Consider the following 26,378-nt stretch of genomic DNA (forward strand, 5'->3'; position numbering starts at 1 on the left):
CCGACAGTATAGTTGTCAGGGATTCAAATTTAGTTGTTTTATTTCTATGGATTTAGTGTGAGTTAATTGTTAGATTTTTATGGATTGAGTATGAGGGCGAGAATTTTACAAGGTACATGGAGAGGTTATAGAACTTACTTTTATAATCTTGTGATCAACTTTTTCCAATTGATATGGTTTTCTATAAAAAAAAAAAAAAAAGTTAAAGTGCAGCCATTATCAACCCACTGCAGGATGGAAGCCTCCTCAACAATTCATGCTGAGGGAAATGGACCATAATCTGCCATGCTGGTCCATTGGGGGTTGGCAGATCAACCGTATTCAGCAGTCAGGGGCTTGAACCCCAGTTTACTCAAAGAGCGTGTGCTACTGCACTACCACTCCTGACCACTCGGCTACAGAGGACGGATTATGTAGTCTTTGTTTCTTGCAAAAAACATATTTTATTTGTAGGTTGAACCAGTTTTTAGTTTTCCTTATGACTTTCAAGGTGACTCCACAGGCAATTTGTGTGAGTTTTTACCATTACTTCCAGTGCTTCTTCTGCTGAGTTGTTTGGGGACAACGTTTAGTTCAATATACTTTACAAAGACAAATGTAAATATGCCTTATATTTTCAATTATAATTATTAAATTCAGATACTATGCAGAATAGTGCATGTTAAACTAAATCCTAACCATGTGCATGTTAAATTAGTGGATTTTTACTAGCCTTGAGATTTGTTCAGACACAAGGAGCATCACGCTTAAAGCATTCACACATGAGGATTTGGCACCTCCATAGCCAGGTGGGAAGGAGCAGCAGTGCGTAGCACACGCTTCTTGATTAGACTGGAGTTCAAGCTCGTCACCACCGAATACGGAGGATGCGAAAAGGTCAGGGAATGACCACCGCATATCCCGAAGCAATATGGCCTTAGTTGCTAATGCTCCTAAAAACCAAATAACTAACTAACTAACTAGCTAGCATGAGGAGTTATTAAGGTAGGAAAATGCCAGAAGTTTATCAAACTGTAACAGGGTGTTTAATGATTTTGTAATAACTGAGAGCAAAGTGGAGGAGAAATTGTTGAAGTTAAACATAAGGAAGGCACCTGGAGTGGATGGGATCTATCCAGTTATGTTAAAGGAGCCGGCAAAGGAAATAAGCAAACCCTTAGCCATAATTATGAGTACATCCTTGGACTCTGGGGAAGTCCCCACGGACTGGAGATGTGCATGTGTATTCCCAGTTGACAAAGGGGGAATCAAAGGGTGACACAAATAATTACAGACCATTAGTTTAACTTCCGTTCTGAGCAAAATAGTCACTGGTTAAAGATGCATTGCAGGATCATCTAGACAAGACTGCAGTAATAATTCATACACAGCATGGGTTGGTTAAGAGAAAGTCTTGTCTGACAAATTTGATTGGATATTATGATGTGGTTACAAAGGAACTGGATGCAAAAAATAATTTTGATATCATATTCTTGGATTTCAGGAACGCTTTTGACACTGTTCCACATGGAAGACTACTGTACAAATTGGAACAGTATGGTATTAAGGGTAAATTGCTACAATGGATAAAAGGGTGGTTGAGTATGAGAAGACAGATAGTGGTAATCAATGGATGCTGCTCTTCGTGGAGTCCCCCAGTGTTCGGCATTGGGCCCACTGTTGTTTTGTATATTTATCAGTGATACAGATGAAGATATATCAAGCTTAATGTCAAAGTTTGCAGATGATACAAAGGTTGGCAGGGTTGTTAATGACAGTGTTGGCAGCGTGCTACTGCAACAGAATCTAGAAAATTTGTGAAGATGGGCTGAGAAGTGGCAACTGAAGTTTAATATTGACAAATGTAAAGTACTGAATATGGGTAGAAGTAACCCCAGAGAAACATCAACTGTGTGGTACTACACTTAGGGTGGTAGAAAATGAAAAATACCTGGGAGTAATTGTGCAGTCAGATATGAAGTATTCTGAGCAATGCAGGCAGGCTGCCAAGCAGGTCATGGGGTATTGTCAATGATATACAGGAATTTTGCTAGTAAGGGAAAAGGATTGTCCATTTGTATAAGGCAGTGGTCAGGCCATGCCTTGAGTACTGCGTACAGGTCTGGAAGCCTCATTTTAGGAAGGATGTAGAGTAGCTTGAGCATGTACAAAGAAGGGAAACAAGATTGGTGAGGGGAACGAAGGGATCCTCTTACCAAGAAAGGCTTAAGTTCTGCAAATTGCAGCAGCTGGACACTAGGCACCTGTGAGGTGATCTGATTGAGATGTATAAGGCCTTGAATGGGTTGAGCACGCTCAATTCTGATGGGATTCTTCTGCTTGCTAAGATTTCAAACCTGAGAGGGGCATAAATTCAAATTGAGGAAAGACAGTTGTAGAATAAATATGCGGAAATTTGCCTTTAGCCAGCGGGTTGTTAATTGCTGGAACAAACTTCCATCTGTCGTTGTTGAGGTTGATAGCTTAAATAAATTCAAGGAGGAACTGGAGAAACTTTTAGAGGAATTGGAGGATGTGTGGATTTTTTTTTTTTTTTTTTTTTGTCTGATGCTACATAAGCTCACACACTTGCTTTTTTGCATCACATTCCTCCATTACTACTACTACACACATGGAAAACAAGTTTAATAGTTTAAGAAACTATTTTACTCCAACTCTTACCTATAATATTCATTATCCATCAGCAGAAGATTAGCACATATACAGAACTCTCCTCTAAGACTGTAGTGATATGCTTGAATCTGAATAATGGAGTCAGTTAAATCTAGTAAATCCATTATACCCATGATATACAAATTTGCTGCTTGTGAGTTTTGTTTTTTGTTAATATTAATTCTCCTTTTATAAAATTTTGTTACATATGTTTGTCAGTACTGTGGAGTTACATTTATGCATGGTTTGGCTGTGTTTATGCATGTACGTATTTGATTTTAATATTAAGTTTTTTTGTCTATCAGTTTATATTAATTAGGGCAATAATAATAAAAAATTAAAATTAGGATGGAGATAGCCACACGTTTTTCGAAAATCTAATAATTCATGCTGAAAATATTAGATAATGGTTAAAAGTAGAGTTAATGTTTGTACTTGGGTGTGACAGAAGTATGACTTCCCATCCAAGTTTGTGATAGAATATTGGAGAAAAGAAAAAGAAAAAAAAATGGTGGTGTGTGTGGGGGGCAGGGTTGAAAACTTATGATTTCAGGATGGGCTCAGAAAGCTTATTTGCTAAATAGAAACAAAATAAAAATAGCACTCCATTCTTTCAAGACCTCTAACTGCTTTTAGTGTTGAAAAAATTAGGAACTAGTCAATTAAAAGCTTATGAATAAGTCTGTATGTGGAAGGGTAACTGCCCAATCAGGTTGTAAAAGATCTGAAAATTATAGAGCTATTTATAATTCACCCAATTTCTAGCTATCAATTATATATAAATTAGGTAAATTATAAATTGCGGCCTCTGTAGCTGAGTGGTCATGAGCAGGAGTGCAGTAGTACATGCTCTTTGAGTCGACTGGGGTTTAAGCCCCTGACTGCTAAATATGGTCGATCTGCCAACCCGCACTGGACCAGTGTGGCAGATTATGGTCCATTTCTCTTAGCATGAATTGTTGAGGAGGTTTCCATCCTGCAGTGGGTTGATAATGGCTGCAGTTTACCTTTTTTTTTAGGTAAATTATTTTATTATACTATTTCTGTTCTACTTAAATTTGCTATAATGGCAAGTGATTGATATACAGGAAATGATATCTAATAAGTGGTATCATTTCATGATGAGATTTTATTTACCCTATATTCTGTTGATGAGGCTACTGGATTAGATGCTTTCTTGGGAACCATTTAGTGGAACTTTATTTACTGATTTTAAATTATCTTTTTTTTTTTTTTTGTAACTTTTTATTTATTTAAATTGGTAGTATAGTATTTATTTGTAATTCCCTATTAATTTCGTGCATTTATTCTTTGCTTGGCCCTTGTGGCTTAAAAACCACAGTTGGACTTCCAGTGTCATTGTAGTGTATCGATAAGAACATTTGAATTTTGCTGCTATTGTTTTTAGTATTGATGTAGGAGTTTAGAAGTTTCTGCGTAGCTTTGTAGCAGCGTAATCAGTATTAGAAGAAGCTTATAAACTATAATTTATAGCAATACATACATGCTTCAATAACTTAACTTTATCATGTACGTAATGCATGACATTAATATTTGTAGAGCTTTTGTATTGTGAGTTGGTGCAAATTATGTCACGTAACTAGCATATTATCATGTAACTAGCAGTATAATGCATAGTAGTGTAATTGCAGGTTTTTAATTGGGATAAATAAATAGCTTTTAGGTTCTAATCACATAGATTGATGTATATTTTTTTGTTTTAACTAATAAACTTGTTTGTTACTTTGAATTTAATTGTGGCAAATCAGTAGTTCGAAATCACATGATTGCGGCGTTAGTAAGATATATTTATTATGTATTACAACTACTTAGAACTGAACACAACAGTATAGCATAATATATATAACTTAAACTTCATAGGAAATATTAAATACATATAACATTAACTTGATAGGGGATATGAAATACAAAATATGTATTTTGAATTTCCAAAATACATATTTTGAGAATTCAAAAAAATCTATTTCCAAAATAATGTATAATTTCGTCCGAATTTGCTTCACTTGCTCCTAGTGTTTCTTGCTGACTTGGAATGTCAACATCTTGGACAGGTAACAATTCACGTGTTTCAGTTTCTTCATCAATAGTAGTAAAGCTAGAGGAAATCGAAGTCAACGGATCTGGCTGTTGCTGGATGTCCAGAAACCTGGTAATCGAACTGGTTGCTTTTTTTGTTTGGTCGCTTTTAATTTTTTTCCCTTTTTCTCTATTCATTACCAGAGTGTCATTTCTTTCCATCAGACATCTGAGAAATACTGAAAAAAAAAAAAAAGTTTTAAGTTTAAAATTCATTATTTGTTAATATAAAATACCACAAAACACATTCTTCGATACATTGAACTTTTAGTCTCCTTAGTCTTTGCTATCTCACCCTGTGAGAGAAAATGTAAAGGCACAAAAAGTGATATTGTTGTACACATAGGCAATAATGACATTAAGAATAGGAGATCTGTGACTAACTTAACAAGTACAGGGCAATTAGTATTCATATTAGCAATGGCCACATAGTGCAAGGAAGCCTATATCATGCTGCACCAGCCAAAAAAAAAATATTATAAAATAATAATAATAAGAAGAAAATAAAAAAATGATAATAATTAATAAATAAGAGAAAAGGAAATAGACAACCTAAGCATTTCCCTCCTCCCATAGGTATTATCCAACTGACCTTTGAAATTCCTCAAACTGTCAGAGTAAAATTTCCTTTGAATTTCCTCAAACTACCACCCATGTAGGCAACTTATTCCAGTAATTTATAACTTGCTGGCTAAAATAAAACTTCCTGCAATCCAGTCTAAACATCTCCTCCCCATAACTTGAAATTATGGCTCCTAGTTCTAGAATCATTTATAACCGTGAAAATTTCATCCTCATTCATTTTGCTTACCTCTTTTGCCGATCTCACCAGACGAGTTACCCGTCTCTGAACCCTTTCAGGAAGCACAATGTCTTTCTTTAGGTGCAGTCTCCATACCTTAAACACAGTATTCCAAGTGTGGTCTAACAATAGCCTTATACAATGGGATTATGATGTCCTTATCTCTACTAGCAATTGTTCGATACATCATTGATAGGACACCAAGAGCCTTCCTTGCACCGTCTACAATGCTCAGAGAACTTAGTCTGACTGTATCATAACACCAAAGTCCCTTTCTTCCACTACCAGCTTTAGTTTAACTCTGCCAAGTTTCATCAATGTTGATGAAAAAATCACAAGTTAGAGATTTAAATTTGAAATTTGTGAATAGATGACTGATTTGTATTATTTCATTTTTCATACTGCCTGTAGAAATGACAGAGAACACACAGTTAAGGTTTGAGGAGGGAAAGGTGATTCTTAACTGGTACTGGGAATTTGAAAATGTAGAGGTTCAGCATACATGAGAAAGACAATATGGAACAAGGATGTGCCTACTCGTATATGTATTTCAACATCCCTTCCTTCATTCTTTCCTTCCAGACAATTTCTTCTTCAACACAATCTAGAGTTCTCCAGGGGCTATCACACTAATAAGATAAGAAGAGATAGGAAATAAGAAGTTTAACATTTGTACTATAGCACTATGGAATAGTGCTATAGTACAAATGTTAAACTTCTTATTTCATATTCTTTTAACTGACTGTTATTCTAGTATTTTCAGCACCTGAACTATTAGATTTTTGAGAGTAATTAGAGGCTCTTTCTCCTCTAAATTCTTTTATTTTCACTTATAGTTATCAAAAATTACTAGCCGTAAATCTGATCTGTCAAAAGAAAAACTTACTGGATTAGCCAAATAAGAATATAAAAATATGATCCTCACCTTTGATGTACTATGCAAGAATGGTGTTATTATGCATAAGACAACATTTACAGTAGAATAAAATACACACATTTAAACATTTAATTAGAAAAAAATACATACATGCACAATTTCATGCTTCAGGTATGTGTATATTAAGACTTTAAAGTGGTTTTAACATAGAAAATTCAAGGAAATATAATATTGGTACTTAACTGACAGTAATGCGAAATGAAAAATATGCCTATTAAAATGTAAGCCAAGTAAGTGACGAATATAATAAAGATTAAAGAGGATTGAGGATGAGCATAGAGTATAAATATTATACATTCATATTATTTCTTTTTTCAGATTGGCTGAAGACTATAGAAATGATAGAGAGCATTCAATAAAGTTTTGAGGAGAGAAAGGTGATTCTTAAATGGTACTGGGAATTTGAAAATGTTGTAGATGTTCGCCATACATGAGCAAGAGAATATGGAACAAGAGTGTGCCTACTCATCTAACAATAACCCTTCTGCATGATAAATTTGAGGAACATGGAACTGTACACAGTAACAATAAGACATGAGGGGAATGAAGGGATCCTCTTATCAAGAGAGGTTTAAGTTCTGCAAATTGCAGTGGCTGGAGACTAGGCACCTGCGCGGTGATCTGATTGAAGTGTATAAGGCCTTGAATGGGTTCAGCATGCTGAATTCTGATGGGATCCTTCCACTTGTTCAGATTACGAACCTAAGGGGGCATAAATTCAAATTAAGAAAAGACAGATGTAGAATAGATGTGCGGAAATTTGCCTTTAGCCAGCGGGTGGTTAATTGCTGGAACAAACTTCCATCTGTCGTTGTGGAAGTTGATAGGTTGAATAAATTTAAGGAGGAACTGGACAGGCATTTGGAGGGAATGGTGGGTTTTTTTTGTTTTTTTTTGGCTGATGCTGCATAAGCTCATACATTTGCTTTCTTGCATCACATGCCACTACTACTACTACTGCCACTACTACTACTGCTACAAGCAATGTGAGGAAATGGACATCAGGATGTATAGAAAATGTTGAAGCTGTCATGAATGCATTTAAATGTTTCCCCACAGAAGTCAGCAAAATGGTGTTCACAAGAACTGCAAATGAGTCAGTCAAGTGTTATAAGAATCTTAAAGGACATAAATTTGAAGCCTGTTGAACTTCGACTACTGCATGCAATACAGTAAGATGATCCAGATTGATGAACACAATTTGCGAGTGGTATTGTCATAAAAAGAAAGCAGCGTTGTGTACCCTGTATGCATGAAAAATGTTTTATTTTATGTGAAAATATCTATGGTGGCACTAGAGTAAAACCGTTTAAATTTTTGAATGGTTTAATTGAAACTTGCTTGCTTGCTTACTTATGCCACTTAGAAGGTTGATATTGATCAAAATCCTGCATTTTATTCTTTCATAATATTACTACCTGCTTTTTTGCATAATATTCTGCTTTTATTCTTGCATAATATTCTGCTTTTATTCTTGCATAATATTCTGATATTATTCTTGCATAATATTCTGCTTATTTCTTGAATAATATTATGAGAAATGTTATCGCAATTGTAAAACCGTTTAAATTTTTGAATGGTTTGATCAAAACTTACGCAATTTAGAAGGTTGATGTTGATCAAAACCTTGCATTTTATTCTTGCATAACATTACTACCCACTTTCTTGCATAATATTCTTTTTTTATTCTTGCATAATATTGCTACCCACTTTCTTAATATTATGATTAGTAAATGGAACAAAGGGTTGCTCTTACGAAGAAAGGCTTAAATTTTGCAAATTACAGTCTGGAGACTAGGCACCGGCGAGGTGATCTGATAGAGGTGTATAAGGCTTTGAATGGTTTGAGCATGCTCAATGCCAATGGGATTCTTCATCTTTCTCAGAATAATCACCTCAGAGGGCATAAATTCAAATTGAGGAAAGACGGATGTCGGATAGATGTGCGGAAATTTGCCTTTGGCCAGCGGGTGGTTGGTTGGTGGAACCGACTTCCATCACTTGTTGTTGAAGTTGATAGCCTAAACAAATTTAAAGCTCAACTGGACAGGTATTTCGAACGAACGGAGGGGTGAAATGGGAGAGGGGTGTGTTTTTTTTTTTTTTTTTGGCTGATGCTGAATAAGCTTGCTTTCTTGCATCATATACCTCTACTAATGCTAATGCTAATTGTAAAACCATTTAAATTTTTGAACAGTTTGATCAAAACTTACTTACTTGATCAAAATCTTGAGAAGCAGATTTTATTAAAGTCTGCATGTTATTCTTGCATAATATTACTACCCGCTGCTTACTCTATCGAATCAATGTTAGAGTAAATCACTAGAGTAAAATCGTTACCAATCGATTTTACTCTAGTGCCGCCATATGTTTTCACATCAAAAATTTTGTTAACAATCAATTGCATCATTTCCATTACATTGATTGTGTCATTTCCATTACAAGAAAATTTAATTGCCAATCGATTTTACTCTAGTGCTGCCATGATGTTTTTCCATCAAAATGGTGGAATCAGCATTTTTGAGGATACAGTTGTATGGTCAGATGAAGCCACATTAAAACTAAATGGATATTTGAATTTTCAAAGCCATGTTTACTGAGCCAACAAAAAATCCTCATCTCATCTTGCAGAAAGATGCATTAGTAAAGGCACATGATGCGAGAAAGCAAACTTTATATAGCATCAGCCAAAAAAAAAAAAAAAAAAAACCACCTTCTCATTTCACCCATCCACTCACTCCAAATGTTTGTCTAGTTCTGCCTTGAATCTATTTAAGCTATCAATTTCTACAACAAGACAAACTTCCGCACATCTATCGTACAACTGTCTTTCCTCAATTTGAATTTATGCCCTCTCAAGTGATTATTCTGGGCAAGAGGAAGAATCCCATCAGCATCGAGCATGCTCAAACAATTCAAGGCATTATACACCTCAATCAGATCATTAGTCTCCAGACAGAGCTATTTACAAAGCGTTTTCTCACTGCGACAGTTCTTGTTAATTTGGAAAGTTTTTCTTACGTTTAAAGTTATTTATTGTTAACTTACTCTTAAGAATTGTAAGTAAGTTACAGAAAGGAAAACCACCTTTCTTTTTTCTTTCCTTAAACTAACAAACTAACTTACACTTGGTCACTCTAGCGACACTGCTCCTGCTTCCCCGTGGCAGGGCCAGTAACCTTGGCAGAAAAGGCTCTCTGCCAAGGGCTAAAAGGAGCTGATATGGATCACAAAGATAGTTATCCATATGTTGAGCCTCGTGCCTCAACCTGTCCAAGGACAGACCAAACTGAATTTGACACTTCCCATCCTAAGTGACAAAGAACAGAAGTTTCCAAAAAGGAATCACCACTGTTTCTTTTAATACACTCCCAAACAAGTCAACCGATAGGTGCACTTTCTCCATTTCTTATCGAAAAATGTCTTGAGAATGCTGCCGGACCACCTAAAATGGTAAAAAGACTCCGCTCCGGAGATCTACTTATAGAGATTATGAATAGTAGGCACGGCACTCTGAAGCCCTACTAAGAATCTCAAAATTTGCGAATATTCCTGTCACAGGAACTCCACATGCCACCCTAAATTCATCCAAAGGAGTGCTCTCCGAGAGGGACTTGTTAAATGTTACTGAAGAGGAATTAGTCCAAGAGCTACAAGATCAAAAAGTTATACAGGCAAAGCGAATTAAAATCAAGAAAGATGGTGAACTGGTTCCGACACGCAGTGTTATATTGACCTTTTCAACACCAATCCTTCCAGCTACAGTTAAGGCTGGATATCTGAACTACCATATTCGACCTTATATCCCTAATCCGCTCAGGTGCTTCAAGTGCAAAAAATTTGGCCATGCTCAAACAGTGTGTAGAAGGGTTTCAGTGTGCCCCAACTGTGGATCCAAGGAACACACTCAGACAGACTGCCCAGCACAAACACCAGTATGTCCAAACTGTAACGGTAGCCATCCAGCTTACTCAAAAGTTTGTGAAACCTGGAAAACTGGAAAGAAGATACAAATGTACAAAAAAGAAAACAAAGTGACTTACCAAGAAGAAAGGAAACGAGTTGTACTCTCAGTACTGCAACTCACATATGCAGCCGCAGCACAAAAATACAAATCGGAAGGAACTCAAACTGAAGTGTCCATACCACCAGCTAAATCCATTTCCGACTGGTCACGAGCTGTCCTAGCGAGTCCGCTGGAGTCCCCTAAAGAACATGTAAAAGACCAAGCAAATAATACCCCAGTCACCGTACCACCAACTATTACTCCATCACACTCAGATACTGAGAGTCTGAGAAATATTAAACCTCAAAAGATTCTAACCGCAGATGTGGAAATTGATTACAAAACTCATAACGATGAAACCGTTTTAGAAATACATACTGAAGAAGACATGGATACAGCACGACCCACTTTCCCGAGAAAAGATAAAATGAAATTGGAACGCCATAAACAGATTGGCTATAAAAAACAGTCAGAAACACCTACTTCAAAAACTAAATAATGGATCAGTTGATTCAATGGAATTGTAGAGGCCTCCGTAGCAACATAGACGATATTCACGATTTTATAAATCAGCATCATCCAGTAGGCATCTGTCTACAAGAAACGAATCTTTCTCCGCAAGTGACACTTTCAGTTAAAAACTATACAATATTCAGGCATGACAGGATCTCTCCACATGGTGGTGTAGCTATACTGATTGACAGTAAAATCCCTTCCAGATGTATTCCCCTACATCTGAATCCCTTCCAGATGTATTCCCCTACACTTTAGAAGTTGTTGCAGTACGCCTTGCTCTTGGTACAATGCTTACACTTGTATCAATATATATATCTCACCAAATCAGAACTGCTCGATAACTGAACTAAATGACCTTATCCTACAACTACCCTCTCCTTTCTGCCTGTTGGGCGATTTTAATGCGCATCACCAGTTATGGGGATCTTTGCAGACAGACAACCGGGGACGCACGATAGAGGCTTTTCTTGTAAAGAATAATCTCACTCTGCTTAACACAGGCTCCCACACCTATGTCCATTTTCCAACAGGCTCAACCTCTGCTATAAACCTGTCGATATGCTCACCCACGTTATTTCCAGACTTCGATTGGAGAGCCTCAGAGAACCCATTAAATAGTGATCATTTTCCTATAATCTGTAAGCTCTGCACAAGGACAAACTTACCAGTAAGCAGTCGATCTAAATGGAAATTCTCAAAGCTGACTGGAATAAATATGCATCCAGTATTACACTAGAGGATGATATTATCCAACATCACTCCATAGATAACGCTGTTAAACACATCACAGAACAAATGTTGACATCTGCTGCTGCTACGATTCCTCAAACTTCAAATAAAGGATCCAAACACAAAAACTACTGGTGGAATTCAGCATGTAACACTGCTAAGAGAGAGAAGAGAACAAGGCGTGGAATCAGTTTCGAAAGAATCCAACCATTGCTAATCTCATTATATACAAGAAACTAAAAGCCCATGCCTGTTACACCCGGCGAAAAGCTAAAAAGGAATCTTGGATTCGTTTTGCTTCATCTGTCACTAAAGACACAAGTGCAGGACTAATCTGGCGGAAAATAAGATGCCTTACTGGTAAGTTTCCATCAATTCCTTCCCAATCATCGTCTATAAAGGACAGGAGATAACCCTTCCAGTGGATATTGCAAACATCCTCACGGAATCTTTTGCTCACCATTCTGCCTCAACCGCATATGATCCAACTTTCTTAAAAGCCAAAATAATAACTGAAAAATATAAAATAAATTTCAGAATGAAGTCAGCCCTCTCTTATAATAAACCACTAACCATGTATGAATTAGAAGAATCCTTAAAAAATTCAGCCAATAGTGCACCTGGTCCAGACAGCATATACTACTTAATGTTAAAGAATCTAAATGAGGGAACTCATTACTCTCTCCTAAAACTTTTCAACCGAATATTTGTTGCTAATTATTTTCCCATTTCCTGGAGACATTCTGTTGTTCTACCCATTCAAAAACCAGGAAAAGACCAATCAGACCCGCATAATTATAGACCAATCTCACTTACTAGCTGTCTGGGTAAGACTCTGGAAAAAATGGTACACAGTCGCTTCACCTGGTATCTTGAAACTCAAACTACTATGAACAGCAATCAGTTTGGTTTTCGTAAAAACAGGTCTACCCTAGATCTTATGATAAAGGCTGAGGCAAATGTGCGAAATGCATTCATAAAGAACGAACATTTGGTCATGGTGAGCTTAGATATAGAGAAAGCTTTTGAAACTACGTGGCGTCATGGCATCCTTCGTGACTTACATGCCCTAGGACTAAGGGGACATTTACCATCATTAATTCAGAGCTTTCTCGAATATCGAACCTTTCAAGTTCGTTTTCGAAGTGCACTCTTGAAAATCTGCATACAGGAGGAAGGAGTCCCACAAGGGTCAGTCCTCAGTGCCACACTCTTCGCAGTTAGAATACACACTCTAACAACAACCCATCCCGAATTCAGTAGAAACTTATCTCTATGCTGAAAATCTCACCATATCCAGTCACTCGCAAAATATGTTCTCCATTGAAAGGAAACTCCAACTGTCAATAAACAAAACGCAATCATGGATGTTACAAAATGGCTACCGACTATCTCCTCAGAAAACGTTTGCTATACACTTCTGCAAGAAACGAAAACTGCACCCTGATCCTGAATTGCGCATGGGAAATCATGCTATTCCAGTCAATGACAATATTAAATTCCTAGGTTTAATATTGGACAAGAAATTAAATTTCCTGAAACACATACAGCATGTACGAACTATTTGTTTGAAAAAAATGAATATCCTTAGAGTTCTTTCTGCAATATCATGGGGAGCTGACCGATACTCCCTTCTTCACTTGTATAAAACCATAATCTGATCCAGACTAGACTATGGTGCACCCGTATATGACTCAGCTAGAAAGTCAGCATTACAGTCCCTAAACACCATTCAACATAATGCACTTAGAATAGCTCTAGGTGCCTTCTGAACATCTCCAGTGCATAGTCTATATATTGATGCACATGAACATCCATCATCCTTAAGGAGACACATGCTGCTGCTTACGTACGCTGCAAAACTTTGGAGTATGCCCTCACATCCTATCTGTCCTTACCTCTTTAACCCGTCTTTCGTAAATTTCTACAGGAATAAACCAAATGAAAATAAACCTGCTGGAATCAGATTGAAGTATGTTGCTCAGTATTGGAGTGTCCCACTCAACAATATCCGCCAAGATACCAGAGAAATAGAGCCTCCATGGTCCACTTTTAAAACTTTATGTGATGACTTTTTTCGAAAATGGGGAAAACAGGCGCTGAACAATGAAAATATACAGCAGCTACATCTAGCTCATGCATCAGCAAACAAACACTGTCTGCAAATATATACTGATGGATCCAAATCTGATACAGATGTAGGCGCTGCAGTAGTTCTTCCCACTTGTGCAATCTCTGAAAAACTTTTCCCAAGTTGCAGTATTTACACCGCTGAACTTCATGCAAAAAATGGCTATCGAACACCTCAACAAGAGGTCTAATGAAGAGATAATAATCTATATAGATTCCTTGAGTGCAGTAACTTCTTTACAACATAAATGTCCGAACTCTCACCCTATCCTGAAAGAAATCAGAGCAGAGTTAATTAATCTCACAGAGCATAACACAGACGTAAGATTCTGCTGGATTCCCGGGCATGCTGAAATCCAGGGAAATGAAAAAGCAGATCAAGCAGCAAAAAAGCCAGTCAACCCAGTGTCTTCACTTGCTTCGATTCCTTATATGGACAGTAAACTCATCATAAAACAGTTATGTATTGACCAATGGACATCAGTATGGCAGCAACAGACCCATAACAAACTTTTCCAAATAAAGCAAAAGCCACAATACTGGAAATCTAGTTCACGATTAAACAGACGAGAAGAGGTTGTCCTTGCAAGGACACGCATTGGCCATTCCCATCTGACCCACCTCCATTTGTTGACAGGTGATGAACCTCCTCACTGTCGTCATTGTTCCTCCCTACTTACAGTGAAACCCATTCTCCTCGAGTGTCCCTACAATCATGCTGCTCGACTAACAAATTTTAAATTGGTTTTAATACAAAACAATTCATTAGAGATGAACCATATTCTCAGTGATGACGCAAATTTATCCGATTTATTTAATTTTTTAAAACAAATTCATTTATATGAACTTATCTGACATATGACTGGGAAAAAAAATAGATCATTTGCAGAATTACTGTGACAGGCACAATTTGGCCTTAGTTGCCCTTGTGCCAATAAACTTCCATTTAAACCAACCAACCAACCATCCAGACACTGTAATTTGCAAAACTTAAACCTTTCTTGGTAACAGCAACCCTTTGTTCCACCCATCAATCTTGTTACACATCTCTGTACTCGTCCAGCAGTTCTACATCTTTCCTAAAATGAGACCTGTACTCAGTGTATGGCCTGACGATTGCCTTATAGTAGGAGATAATCTTCTCCTTATCCCTGCTAGAAAAATTCCTGTATATCATTGGCAAGACATCATGAGCTACTCTTGCAGACTGACTGCACTGCTCAGAAAACTTCATATCCGCCTACATAATTGCCCCTAGGTCCTTTTCATTCTCTACCACTGTCAGTGTAGTACCACACAGTGTTTACGTTAATCTGGGGTTACTGCTTCCCATGTGCAGTACTTTACATTTGTCAATGATAAACTTCATTTTCCACCTTTCACCCCGTTTGCTCAACTTTTCTATATCCTTTTGCAGTAGCACACTGCCATTACTGTCATTAACAACCCTGCCAACCTTTCTATCACCTGCAAACTTGGACATTAAGCCTGATATACCATCATGAATATATTATTAATAAATTCAGAAAACAACAATGGACCCAAAACTGAACCTTGGGAAGACTCCATTAATAACATTAGTCCATGAAGAGCAGTGTCCATTGATTACCACTCTCTGTCTTCTCCCACTCAACGATCCCTTTATCCATAGCAACAATTTGTCTACAATACAACGCTGCTACAATTTGTGTAGCAGTCTTCCATGTGCAACAGTATCAAAAGCCTTACTAAGATCCAAATATATGACATCAAAATTATTCTTTCCATCCAGTTCCTCAGTAACCACATTATAGCATCCAATAAAATTGTCAGGCAAGACTTCCCCTTAACAAACCCATGCTGCGTCTGAGCTATAACTGAAGTCTTGTCTAGATGATCCTGCAGTGCTTCTCTAACCAGTGCCTCCATTAATTTCCCTGGAACAGAAGTTAAACTCACAGGTCTATAATTACTTGTGTCAACCTTTGATCCTCCTTTGTGAATTGGAGTCACATTTGCACATCTCCAGTCTGTGGGTCCCTCCCCTGAGTCCAAAGAAGATCTCATAATTATGGCTAAGGGTTTGCTTACTTCCTTTGCTGCCTCCTTTAATATAACTGGATAAATCTCATCCACCCCAGGTGCCTTTCTTGTGTTTATCTTCAACAATTTCTCCTCCACTTTACTCTCAGTTATTACAAGATTCTCTAGCTTACTGCCAGAGTTGAATACACCTCTGGCATTCCCCTCGCTGAATAACTCCTCATGTGTGAATGTCGATGCAAAATATTCATTTAGTTTGATAGTTACCTGAGCAGGATCACCAACAGTTTGGCCCACTTGATATCGATGGGTTAATCTGATTCATCCCCTTCCTTCTAGAGTTTACATAAGTAAAGAACTCTCTGCTGTTTTTCTTTGCATCCCTTGCCAAAGATTTCTTGTAATCTGCCTTCGCCTGCCTAACCTCCTTTGTAACTTGGTTACAGCTCGACTTATATCTATCATAGGCTTCTGTGTCACGTGTTAATTTGTATGTATTCCATGCATTTTTCTTCTCTACCATATGTCTCATTAGTTCATCTGACATCCATTTAGGCCTAAACCTTGAACAATACTTCTTAGTTGGTATGTAAAGCCGAGTAGCTTCCAAGATAAGTTCTTTTAATGCTTCCCATTTTGAATTTGCTGTTGGTAACATCATCAGTTGGTCCCACTGTATGGAATTTAAATACTGTCTCAGACTATCATAGTCGCCTTTACGAAAGCAATAACCCTTCCCTTTACCCCTGATGGTAGTTAACTCTTTGAGTAAATCCCACTTCAGCACACTGTGATCACTGCCACCTAGTGGTTCATTTATCTGCAGATTCTTAATGCATGAAGAATCACTACTGATAATCAAATCAAAAGTATTACTTCCTCTAGTTGCCTCCCAAACATGCTGATGTAGAAAACAATCATCTAATAAATCCACAAAAGCCTTGCTAGTGTGTGAGTGTAAAGTAAAGTGCAGCCATTATCAACCCACTGCAGGATGGAAGCCTCCTCAACAATTCATACTGAGGGAAATGGACCATAATCTGCCACGCTAGTCCAGTGCAGGTTGGCAGATCAACCATATTCAGCAGTCAGGGGCTTGAACCCCGGTCTACTCAAAGAGCGTGTGCTACCGCACTCTCGCTCCTGCCCACTCGGTGACCAGCCCCCAAATGCCAGTCAGTATCTGGGAAATTAAAATCCCCCATTATAAGACTCTCTGATTTACTGGCCCACTCTATTTCCGTATACAGTTTCTTATTATACTCATCAGAGTCATTAGGCCTATAACACACTCCTACTCTCAATTTTGATCTCCCAATGCTTATGTCACACCAAACCGACTCGACACTGCACTGTCCAGCGATGTCGATTGGCTTCACTTCCTTGGATTTTATGTGTTTCTTAACTAATAGCATAACCCCTCCTCCCTTCCTATCCTGTCTATCCTTTCTGTAGATGTACTCCCCACATTCCAGTTCTGCATTCCTTATATCTGTGTGACACCACGTCTCTGAAATCCCAACAATATCTGTCTTTGATGTTTTGAGCAATACCTCAAATTCATCAAATTTCTTTATTAAACTCCTAGCATTGGTGTACATGCAAGTATACATGCACCTGTTTCTATTCTTAGCTACCCTAACACAACCCATGTGTTTACTTGTACCGCAATGACTCCCAGCAGTCTCTGAAATATCCTGCATCTTGTTTTTCAGGCTTCTGCTCATTCCAATAGAAGCAGTGCAAGAATCTCTTTCACCTCTGCCAGTGGCTACTGTTAATCTATTTGTTTTTGTCTCCCCCCAAGCTAGCAGTTTTCCGACCCACCTAACACTGTCTTGATAGCATCAGCAAATATTCTTGCACCCTTTCTATTTAAGTGTATCCCATTCCTGTAGAAGCAGTCTCTCCTGTTAACAAGTACAGTCCAGGCTGAAAAAAATTCTACCCCTTGAGCCTTGCACAATCTTTCCAGGGCCGAATTGATCGACAAGGCTCTCATTATATACTCCCTCCTATCGTGTCTGGGCAGAATTGCAGACACTTTCAAATTCAACCCTAATTCACGGCTTTTTTTCTACAGTGACCTGTACTTGTTAAGTAATTCTGCCGGTCTCCTACTCTTGATATCATTAGTGCCAACATGTACAACTATATCACCTTTTTTAGGCACCTCCATAGCCAGTTGGGAAGGAGCAGCAGTGCGTAGCACACTCACTTCTTGATTAGACCCGGGTTCAAGCCCGTCACCACCAAATACGGAGGATGCAGAAAGGTCAGGGAATGACCACCGCATATTCCCGGAGCAATATGGCCTTAGTTGCTAATGCTCCTAAAAACCAAATAACAACAACATATCACCTTTTGGGCCCTTAAAAGATGATATCCGCTCTACAACGTCACCAGCCTTTGCCCCTGGCAGACATACCCTGGTCCTGTTCCACCTATCCTTTTTACAAAGCATGTTCCCCGTTTCCCTGACAATAGTCATTTAAATCAAAAGTTTTAGAAAAACAATAATTTCAAATCAATAAATAAGAAAAATCCACTTAGCGGCTTTGAACACATCTGGCTCCTACTCATGCTGAGGCTTTTGCAATTACTAATGACCTTGCACAGATTGTTCATTTATCTACAAGAATACCGGACAGTCCTAATCATACAGCCAACACGCTGGATCTTTTTCTCACAAACAACCCTTCTAGGTACATGGTTGAAGTGAGAGGTCTTTTAGGCACTTCAGATCACAACTTGGTGATTGTCTCTACTCCAATGGAGCCTTTATCTCATGGCTATTCCCAACCTCTTGTTGTTTGGCATTACAAGAATGCAAAATGTGATGGCCTGCGAGATTTCTTTTCTCCTTTTCCTTGGTCTGATTACTGTTTCAAAACTTCTGATGTCAACGTTTGCTCAGATTGGGTCAGTGAAATTATTCTTACAGGAATGGAATCCTTTATCCCACACTCCACTTTAAAATCTCCTCCTTTATCTAAACCTTGGTTTTCCAATAAATGTGCTAAGGCTGTTCAAGAGAAGAATGTTGCATATCATAATTGGCTTGTTTCTAATTCTTCAGTTTCATTTTCTGCCTACACCAAAGCTCGCAACAATTGTAAAGCAGTTATTAATCAGTCCAAACTAGAGTTTGAACAGGCTAAAAGCAGAAAACTAGCTTCTTGCCCTAATGGTAGCTGAGCATTCTGGTCTCTTGCCAAAGCTATTGGCTGCAACTTTTGCCCATCTCTGCTCCCGCCTCTGCCTAAACCAGATATTTCTGTTGTAACTTCAGCCAAGGATAAAGCTGACCTGCTAGCATCCCATTTTTCTTCCAACTCGTGTATTAATGATCTTGGTAAAACACCTCCCACCATTCCCAACATGCTCCATTCAATGCTTCCTGTGATCGTCCGTCAAAAGAATTTCAGAAGGATTTTGACGAATCTCGATGCTAAGAAAGCTCCAGGTCCCGATGGTATTTCTCCACTTGTTCTCAAAACCTGTGCTCCTGAACTTACTCCTATTCTTTGCCACCTTTTTTCACTTTCTTATTCCAAAGGTGTTTTTCCTTCTGCTTGGAAATTTACTCATATCCAGCCAGTTCCTAAAAAGGGTGACATATCCCTCCCATCCAATTATCGTCCCATTGCTATTACTTCTACTCTTTCTAAAGTAATGGAGAAATCAATTAACCGCCAACTCTTAAACTACCTAGAAACCTTCCGTCTGATCAACGATTCCCAGTATGGATTCCGTCAGTGTCGATCCACTGGTGATATCTTGCTTATGTTACCCATTTATGGACTAATTCAATGGAAAGGTTCGGTGAAACACAAGTAGTTGCTCTTGACATCTCAAAGGCTTTTGATCGTGTTTGGCATAAAGGTCTTCTAAAAATCTTCTATCTTATGGTTTGCCAACTGTTTTTGTAATTGGTTATCCAGTTTTCTCTCTGAACGTTCACTGAGGGTGATGGTAGATGGCTCTCTGTCTTCTAACTTCTCCACTAATGCCGGTGTCCCCCAAGGTTCAGTTCTTTTTCCCACTCTTTTCCTCTTGTATATTAATGACCTTCTTCCATTGACTGGAAATCCTATCCATAGTTTTGCCGATGATAGCACATTGCATTCCACTTTCCATTTTGAGAAACCTTGCCCTGCTCAATCAGCTTCAACTTCTCGAAAATCTGCTACCCATTCCTTAAATGCCAATCTTCAGGTAATTCTCCAGTGTGGCCAAGACAATTCAGTTGATTTCAATCCTTCTAAAACTTGGTCTTGTGTTAAATCTCTCAAAAAGGATTCTTCCGCTTCTATGCTTATCTTTGGTGACACTGCGATTTCTAGGCAAAATGATATATCTCTTTTGGGGATTACCCTGACTTCTAATCTCTCTTGGCACAAGTACATTACAAATATTGCTTCCTCTGCATCTAAAAAAACTTGGTTTTCTCTTTCGCTCTCTCTGTTACTTTTCTTCCAAACAGCTGCTCACTCTATATAAATCGCAAATCCGCCTACCATGGAATATTGTTCCCACATTTGGGGTGGTGCCTCCAAAACCTCTCCCAGGCTTCTTGATTCCATTCAGAAGAGGGCAGATAGATTAATTAATGATTTATCTCTAACAGAGTCTCCGCTGTCTCATAGATGTACTCTTTCTGCTGCATGCCTCTTCTACAGATATTTCAATGGGCACTGTTCTTCTGAATTGGATTCTATAATTCCCGCTCTCTCCTTTAAAACAGTCCGAACACGTGCAGCCAACATCCATTTACTGTCCAACTTCAAACTAACAGAACCAACTTTTCCTCTCCCTCATTTATTCATTCAACTGCCTTTTTCTGGAATAAACTTCCTTCGTACGTATTTTCTGAAAATGACAGTCTACAGAAGTTCAAGTCCAATATCAACAAATATCTCTTCTTTCATCTTCTCAACCTCCAACCCAAGCACAGAACTAAGTACTATAGGTTCTAATACTTCTCGTGTTTGGGGTTTACATAAAAAAAAAAAAAAAAAAAAAAAAAAAGGAGAATTGTAGAAAGATGTTGTTTATGCCTGAATTTTTCCTTTTAAATAGAAGCCAAACACATAATTCAGCTGTTAAATTAAAAGATTATTTAAATTTATTATCAGAATCACAAATTATGGCTTGTTAAAGTATGCATACATAATTCTGACTCACCCTATATATAAAATTGTTTTAAGTAGTAGCTTCAAATGAGAGTAACATTGTCGTTTTCATATTTTTATTCCCTTTTTGAATTAACTTGTTTACTTCTTTTTAAATGTAGTCTTTCCTTTCTCTTCCAGCAGTGTAAATATTTGTTGTTTCTTATGCTTTGAATGGACTTGGGCTCTCTTTGCATTTTCCGTGCATTTTATTTCTTAGATTCTTCAACCTGTTGACAGAATGTGCTCTAGTCAAATCCTTCCCCCCTCCACAGATTTGCAAAAGCCCTTCTTCCCACATTTCTTAAAAATCATATGATACTATCTGTCCATGTTAGATATGTTACATTCACTGGAAATTAACATAAAAATGAACAAAGAGTTGCTAGAATTGATACAGGATCTCTTCTTGGCTGGCTTTTAAAATTCCATACATAGATTATAAATTTAAAATAGAAACAAATATTCAAAATAGTGCACAGAAACATAGTTAGCAACAGAGATGTGGTGGAATCAAATAAAATAATGAACTCCTCCAAATTAAATTAATTAAAATAATTGAAAATTATTTTAATTAAATTGGAAATCCTGATCAAATTAAATCCATCCTGGTGAAGTAAAATATTTTGGATGAAAGACTAGAATTTTTTTTTTTTTTTTTATGAGAACCCTAAACACGAGAGGTATTATAACCTATAGTACTTAGTACCATGCTTGGGTTGGAGGTTGAGAAGACGAAAGAAGATATTTGTTGATATTGGACTTGAACTTCTGTAGATTGTAATTTTCAGGAAATACGTATGAAGGAAGGTTGTTCCAGAAAACGGCAGTTGAATGAATAAATGAGGAAGATGAAAAGTTGGTTCTGTGGGTTTGAAGTTGGACAGTAAATGGATGTTGGCTGGTGGCGGCACGTGTTTGGACTGTTTTGAAAGAGAGAGCGGGAATTATAGAAGCCAATTCAGAAGAACAGTGCCCATGGAAGTATCTGTAGAAGAGGCATGCAGCAGAAACAGTGCGTCTATGAGACAGCGAGTGGAGAGACTCTGTTAGAGATGAATCATTAATTAACCTAACTGCCCTCTTCTGAATGGAATCAAGAAGCCTGAGAGAGGTTTTGGGGGCACCACCCCAGATGTGGGAACAATATTCCATGGCAGGGTGGATTTGCGATTTATACAGAGTGAGCAGCTGTTTGGGAGAAAAGTAACGCCGTGAGCGAAAGAGAAAACCAAGTTTTTTAGATGCAGAGGAAGCAATATTTGTAATGTGCTTGTGCCAAGAGAGATTAGAAGTCAGGGTAATCCCCAAAAGAGATATATCATTTTGCCTAGAAATCGGAGTGTCACTAAAGATAAGCATAGGAGCAGAAGAATCCTTTTTGCGAGATATAAGACAAGATTGAGTTTTAGAAGGGTTGAAATCTACTAAGTTGTCTTTGCCCCACTGGAGAATTACCTGAAGATCGGCATTTAAGGAATTGGCAGCAGATTTTCGAGAACTTGAAGCTGATTGAGCTGGACAAGGTTTCTCAAAATGAAAAGTTGAATGCAATCTGCTATCATCGGCAAAACTATGGATAGGATTTGCAGTCAATGGAAGAAGGTCATTGATATACAAGAGGAAAATAGTGGGGGAAAGAACTGAACCTTGGGGGACACCGGCATTAGTGGAGAAGTTAGAAGACAGAGAGCCATCTTCCATCACCCTCAGTGAGCGATCAGAGAGAAAACTGGATAACCAATTACTAAAAACAGTTGGCAAACCATAAGATGGAAGCTTGTTTAGAAGACCTTTATGCCAAACACGATCAAAAGCCTTTGAGATGTCAAGAGCAACTACTTGTGTTTCACCGAACCTTTCCATTGAATTAGTCCATAAATGGGTAACATAAGCCAGAATATCACCAGTGGATCGACACTGACGGAATCCATACTGGCGATCGTTGATCAGACGGAAGGTTTCTAGGTAGTTTAAGAGTTGGCGGTTAATTGATTTCTCCATTACTTTAGAAAGAGTAGAAGTAATTGCAATGGGACGATAATTGGATGGGAGGGATTTGTCACCCTTTTTAGGAACTGGCTGGATATGAGCAAATTTCCAAGCAGAAGGAAAAACACCTTTGGAATAAGAAAGTGAAAAAAGGCGGCAAAGAATAGGAGTAAGTTCAGGAGCACAGGTTTTGAGAACAAGTGGAGAAATACCATCAGGACCTGGAGCTTTCTTAGCATCAAGGTTCATCAAAATCCTTCTGATATCCTTTTGACGGAAGACCACAGGAGGCATTGAATGGAGCGTGTTAGGAATGGTGGGAGGTGTTTTACCAAGATCATTAATACATGAGCTCAAAGAAAAATGGGATGCTAGCAGGTCAGCTTTATCCTTGGCTGAAGTGACAACAGAACCATCTGGTTTGGACAGAGGTGGGAGCAGAGATGGGCAAAAGTTGCAGCCAATAGCTTTGGCAAGATACCAGAATGCTCAGCTACCATTAGGGCAAGAAGCAAGTTTTCTACTCTTAGCCTGTTCAAACTCTAGTTTGGACTGATTAATAACTGCTTTACAATTGTTGCGAGCTTTGGTGTAGGCAGAAAATGAAACTGAAGAATTAGTAACAAGCCAATTACGATATGCAACGTTCTTCTCTTGGACAGCCTTAGCACATTTATTGGAAAACCAAGGTTTAGATAAAGGACGAGATTTTAAAGTGGAGTGTGGGATAAAGGATTCCATTCCTGCAAGAATAATTTCACTGACACGATCTGAGCAAACGTTGACATCAGAAGTTTTGAAACAGTAATCAGACCAAGGAAAAGAAGAAAAGAAGTCTCACAGGTCATCCCATTTTGCATTCTTGTAATGCCAAACAATACGAGGTTGGGAATAGCCAATACACTGTAAAAGAGAATACACTGTAAAAGAGGAAACCAACAATAATCTTAATTTTTTTTTAAACTTAACTAGAATTGAAAGCAGAATCTTAACTAAAATTTGTCAAACTGTGAAATAAAACTAATTATTTGCATTTCAATAGTCAGTAGTTTTGGACTTATTCTTTCTCTCTTGTAGAAAATCATTAGCTATTTTTTCATCTCTGTTTTCCCTCAAGGAATATAAAGATGAAGAAATAACATTAGCAGATTCCAGATTGTTAAATAATGCTTTTCACTCTTGATTGTTAAATAATGCTTTACATTGGCCACCAACTTAGACATAATCAATCACAATAGGTCTTCCCTACATTCGGAAGACCTATCATGATTGATTTGAAAACCAAGAACTTTCCAAAAACCTCTTAGAATTTTTTAAAAAAACACAGGTGTTAAATTTGCTTTATAAAACAAGTAATTTAAAACCAAGAAACCCCCTGCTGTGTAGGTAATAAGCAAATACAAATTTTTGTCTACAATATACCTTTTCAAAAAGAATATGATGGTATTTACATTGTATATACTGTACAGTAAACCCTTGATTTAACGGACTCGGATATAACGGATTTCGGATTTAATGGACTGGACAAATAATAATACAGTAATGTACATATTAATCTCAACCATATTATTTTTTTGAGGTTATACAAAACTTCAGTATTATTATTAATTAAAAATTAATAATAATTACTATTTCCATTATTGTTTTGATAATTACCTACTTTTTATTTTTATAATCAAATTCAGGAAATTGTTTTTATTTTTTCTGAAAACATGTTCAAATAGCTGTTTTCCCAGATAACAGATAAGAGCAGGCGGTGACTTGTGAGCTGAACATGATCCGGACACTCAGGTCTACTGACTTGCTTTGTTTCGGTCTCAGTCTGCCTCAAGCTATTGTGCAGTCAGGTTGGAAGTTTATTTGGAAGTTTATTTGGAAGTTATAACCAAAAATTGGCTTAACAGCTTTACAGTTTTGAATGGTCTGAGTTGGAGAGCATTTTCTTTTAAGAGCAGAGAACATATTGCAGTTTTGTAGCATTTAAGCATTGTTTTTATCAAACAATTAATTCTTAGTATTGAGTTTAGAGTCCACTGGAAAAATGCCTGACACTCACGCCATTTTCTATTGTTTGTTCCATATATCAGTTGCATTCTGAGCTGTGATGAGACAGTTTTCCTCTCCTGTATTCATGAAAACTGGCTTAGAATTTGGGAAATTTTCTGACAGTGTATTTCTTTCTCGTGGCTTTAATTGCTTGTTTTTAATTTGCTTTAATTTCTGTTACCTTAAAGAACAGCCCAAGCCAAATGATTCAGATAAATTTAGTTGGAAGGACAGTTCAATAGTAAACTTTGAGCTGACCAATTCCCATTTGATTCAGAAAAATTTGTGTATATGGTAATGGAGGTACATATTATCCACAATTATGACATGTTGACGTTAATCAGTGCAGAATTATATTACATGTTGCTATGTAGATTTTATTGTGTAGGCCTACTTATTATTTGTATAAGCATATAAAAATTGTCAGTATTTGTATCTTCTGTAATTGATATCATTATATCTTCTAAATTGGTTTCGAGCTTTGTATTTTTGTTACATTTCTATTGAGCGGTTAGCTAAAGTGACTTTTTGCTTGTAGTATACTTATCAGGATGAGATTGGAGAACTTCAAGCTTCCCTAACAGTCATTTCACGTGGTGATACCTTTATAGGAAAAACAAATGGTAAGCATCTTATAGTAGTTAGTATTGGTATAATTAATACAGCATAATAAACTATTACATTAGCATTAGTAGGGGCATATGATGCAAGAAAGCAATATTATATAGCATCAGCCAAAAAAAAACAAAAAAAAAACACCCTTATCATTTCACCCATCCATTCACTCCAAATATTTGTCTAGTTCTGCCTTGAACTTATTTAAGTTGTTGACAGATGGAAGTTTGTTCCAACAATAAGCCACCTGCTGGCTAAAGGCAAATTTCTACACATCTATTCTACAACTGTCTTTCCTCGATTTGAATTTATGTCCCCCCAGGTGAGCAATCTGTGTAAAAGGAAGAATCCCATCATCATGGAGCTTGCTCAAACCATTCAAGGCCTTATACAACTCAATCACACCTTGCAGGTGGCGCCTCCATAGCCAGGTGGGAAGGAGCAGCAGTGCGTAGCACACGCTTCTTGATTAAACCGGGGTTCGAGCCCATCACCACCAAATACGGAGGATGCAGAAAGGTCAGGGAATGACCAACGCATATCCCCGGAGCAATATGGCCTTAGTTGCTAATGCTCCTAAAAACCAAATAACAAACAAACAACAAACAAACCTCGCAGGTGCCTAGTCTCCAGATGCTGCAATTTGCAAAACTTAAACCT

General features: G+C 37.6%; 1 protein-coding gene across 1 annotated transcript in view; it reads left to right on the forward strand.

Moving 5' to 3' along the window:
- Positions 1 to 26,378, forward strand: part of LOC150076249 (plexin-B-like) — a 705,969-nt gene that overhangs the window by 420,433 nt on the left and 259,158 nt on the right. The window contains exon 13 of the mRNA XM_090387297.1: positions 25,642 to 25,726. Within this exon, the coding sequence (XP_090243423.1) occupies positions 25,642 to 25,726 (85 nt within the window). The remainder of the gene's footprint in view (positions 1 to 25,641; positions 25,727 to 26,378) is intronic.

This window comes from Mastigoproctus giganteus, chromosome 13 (genome assembly GCF_048544385.1).
Source record: "Mastigoproctus giganteus isolate SK-2022 chromosome 13, ASM4854438v1, whole genome shotgun sequence".
NCBI lineage: Eukaryota > Metazoa > Arthropoda > Arachnida > Uropygi > Thelyphonidae > Mastigoproctus > Mastigoproctus giganteus.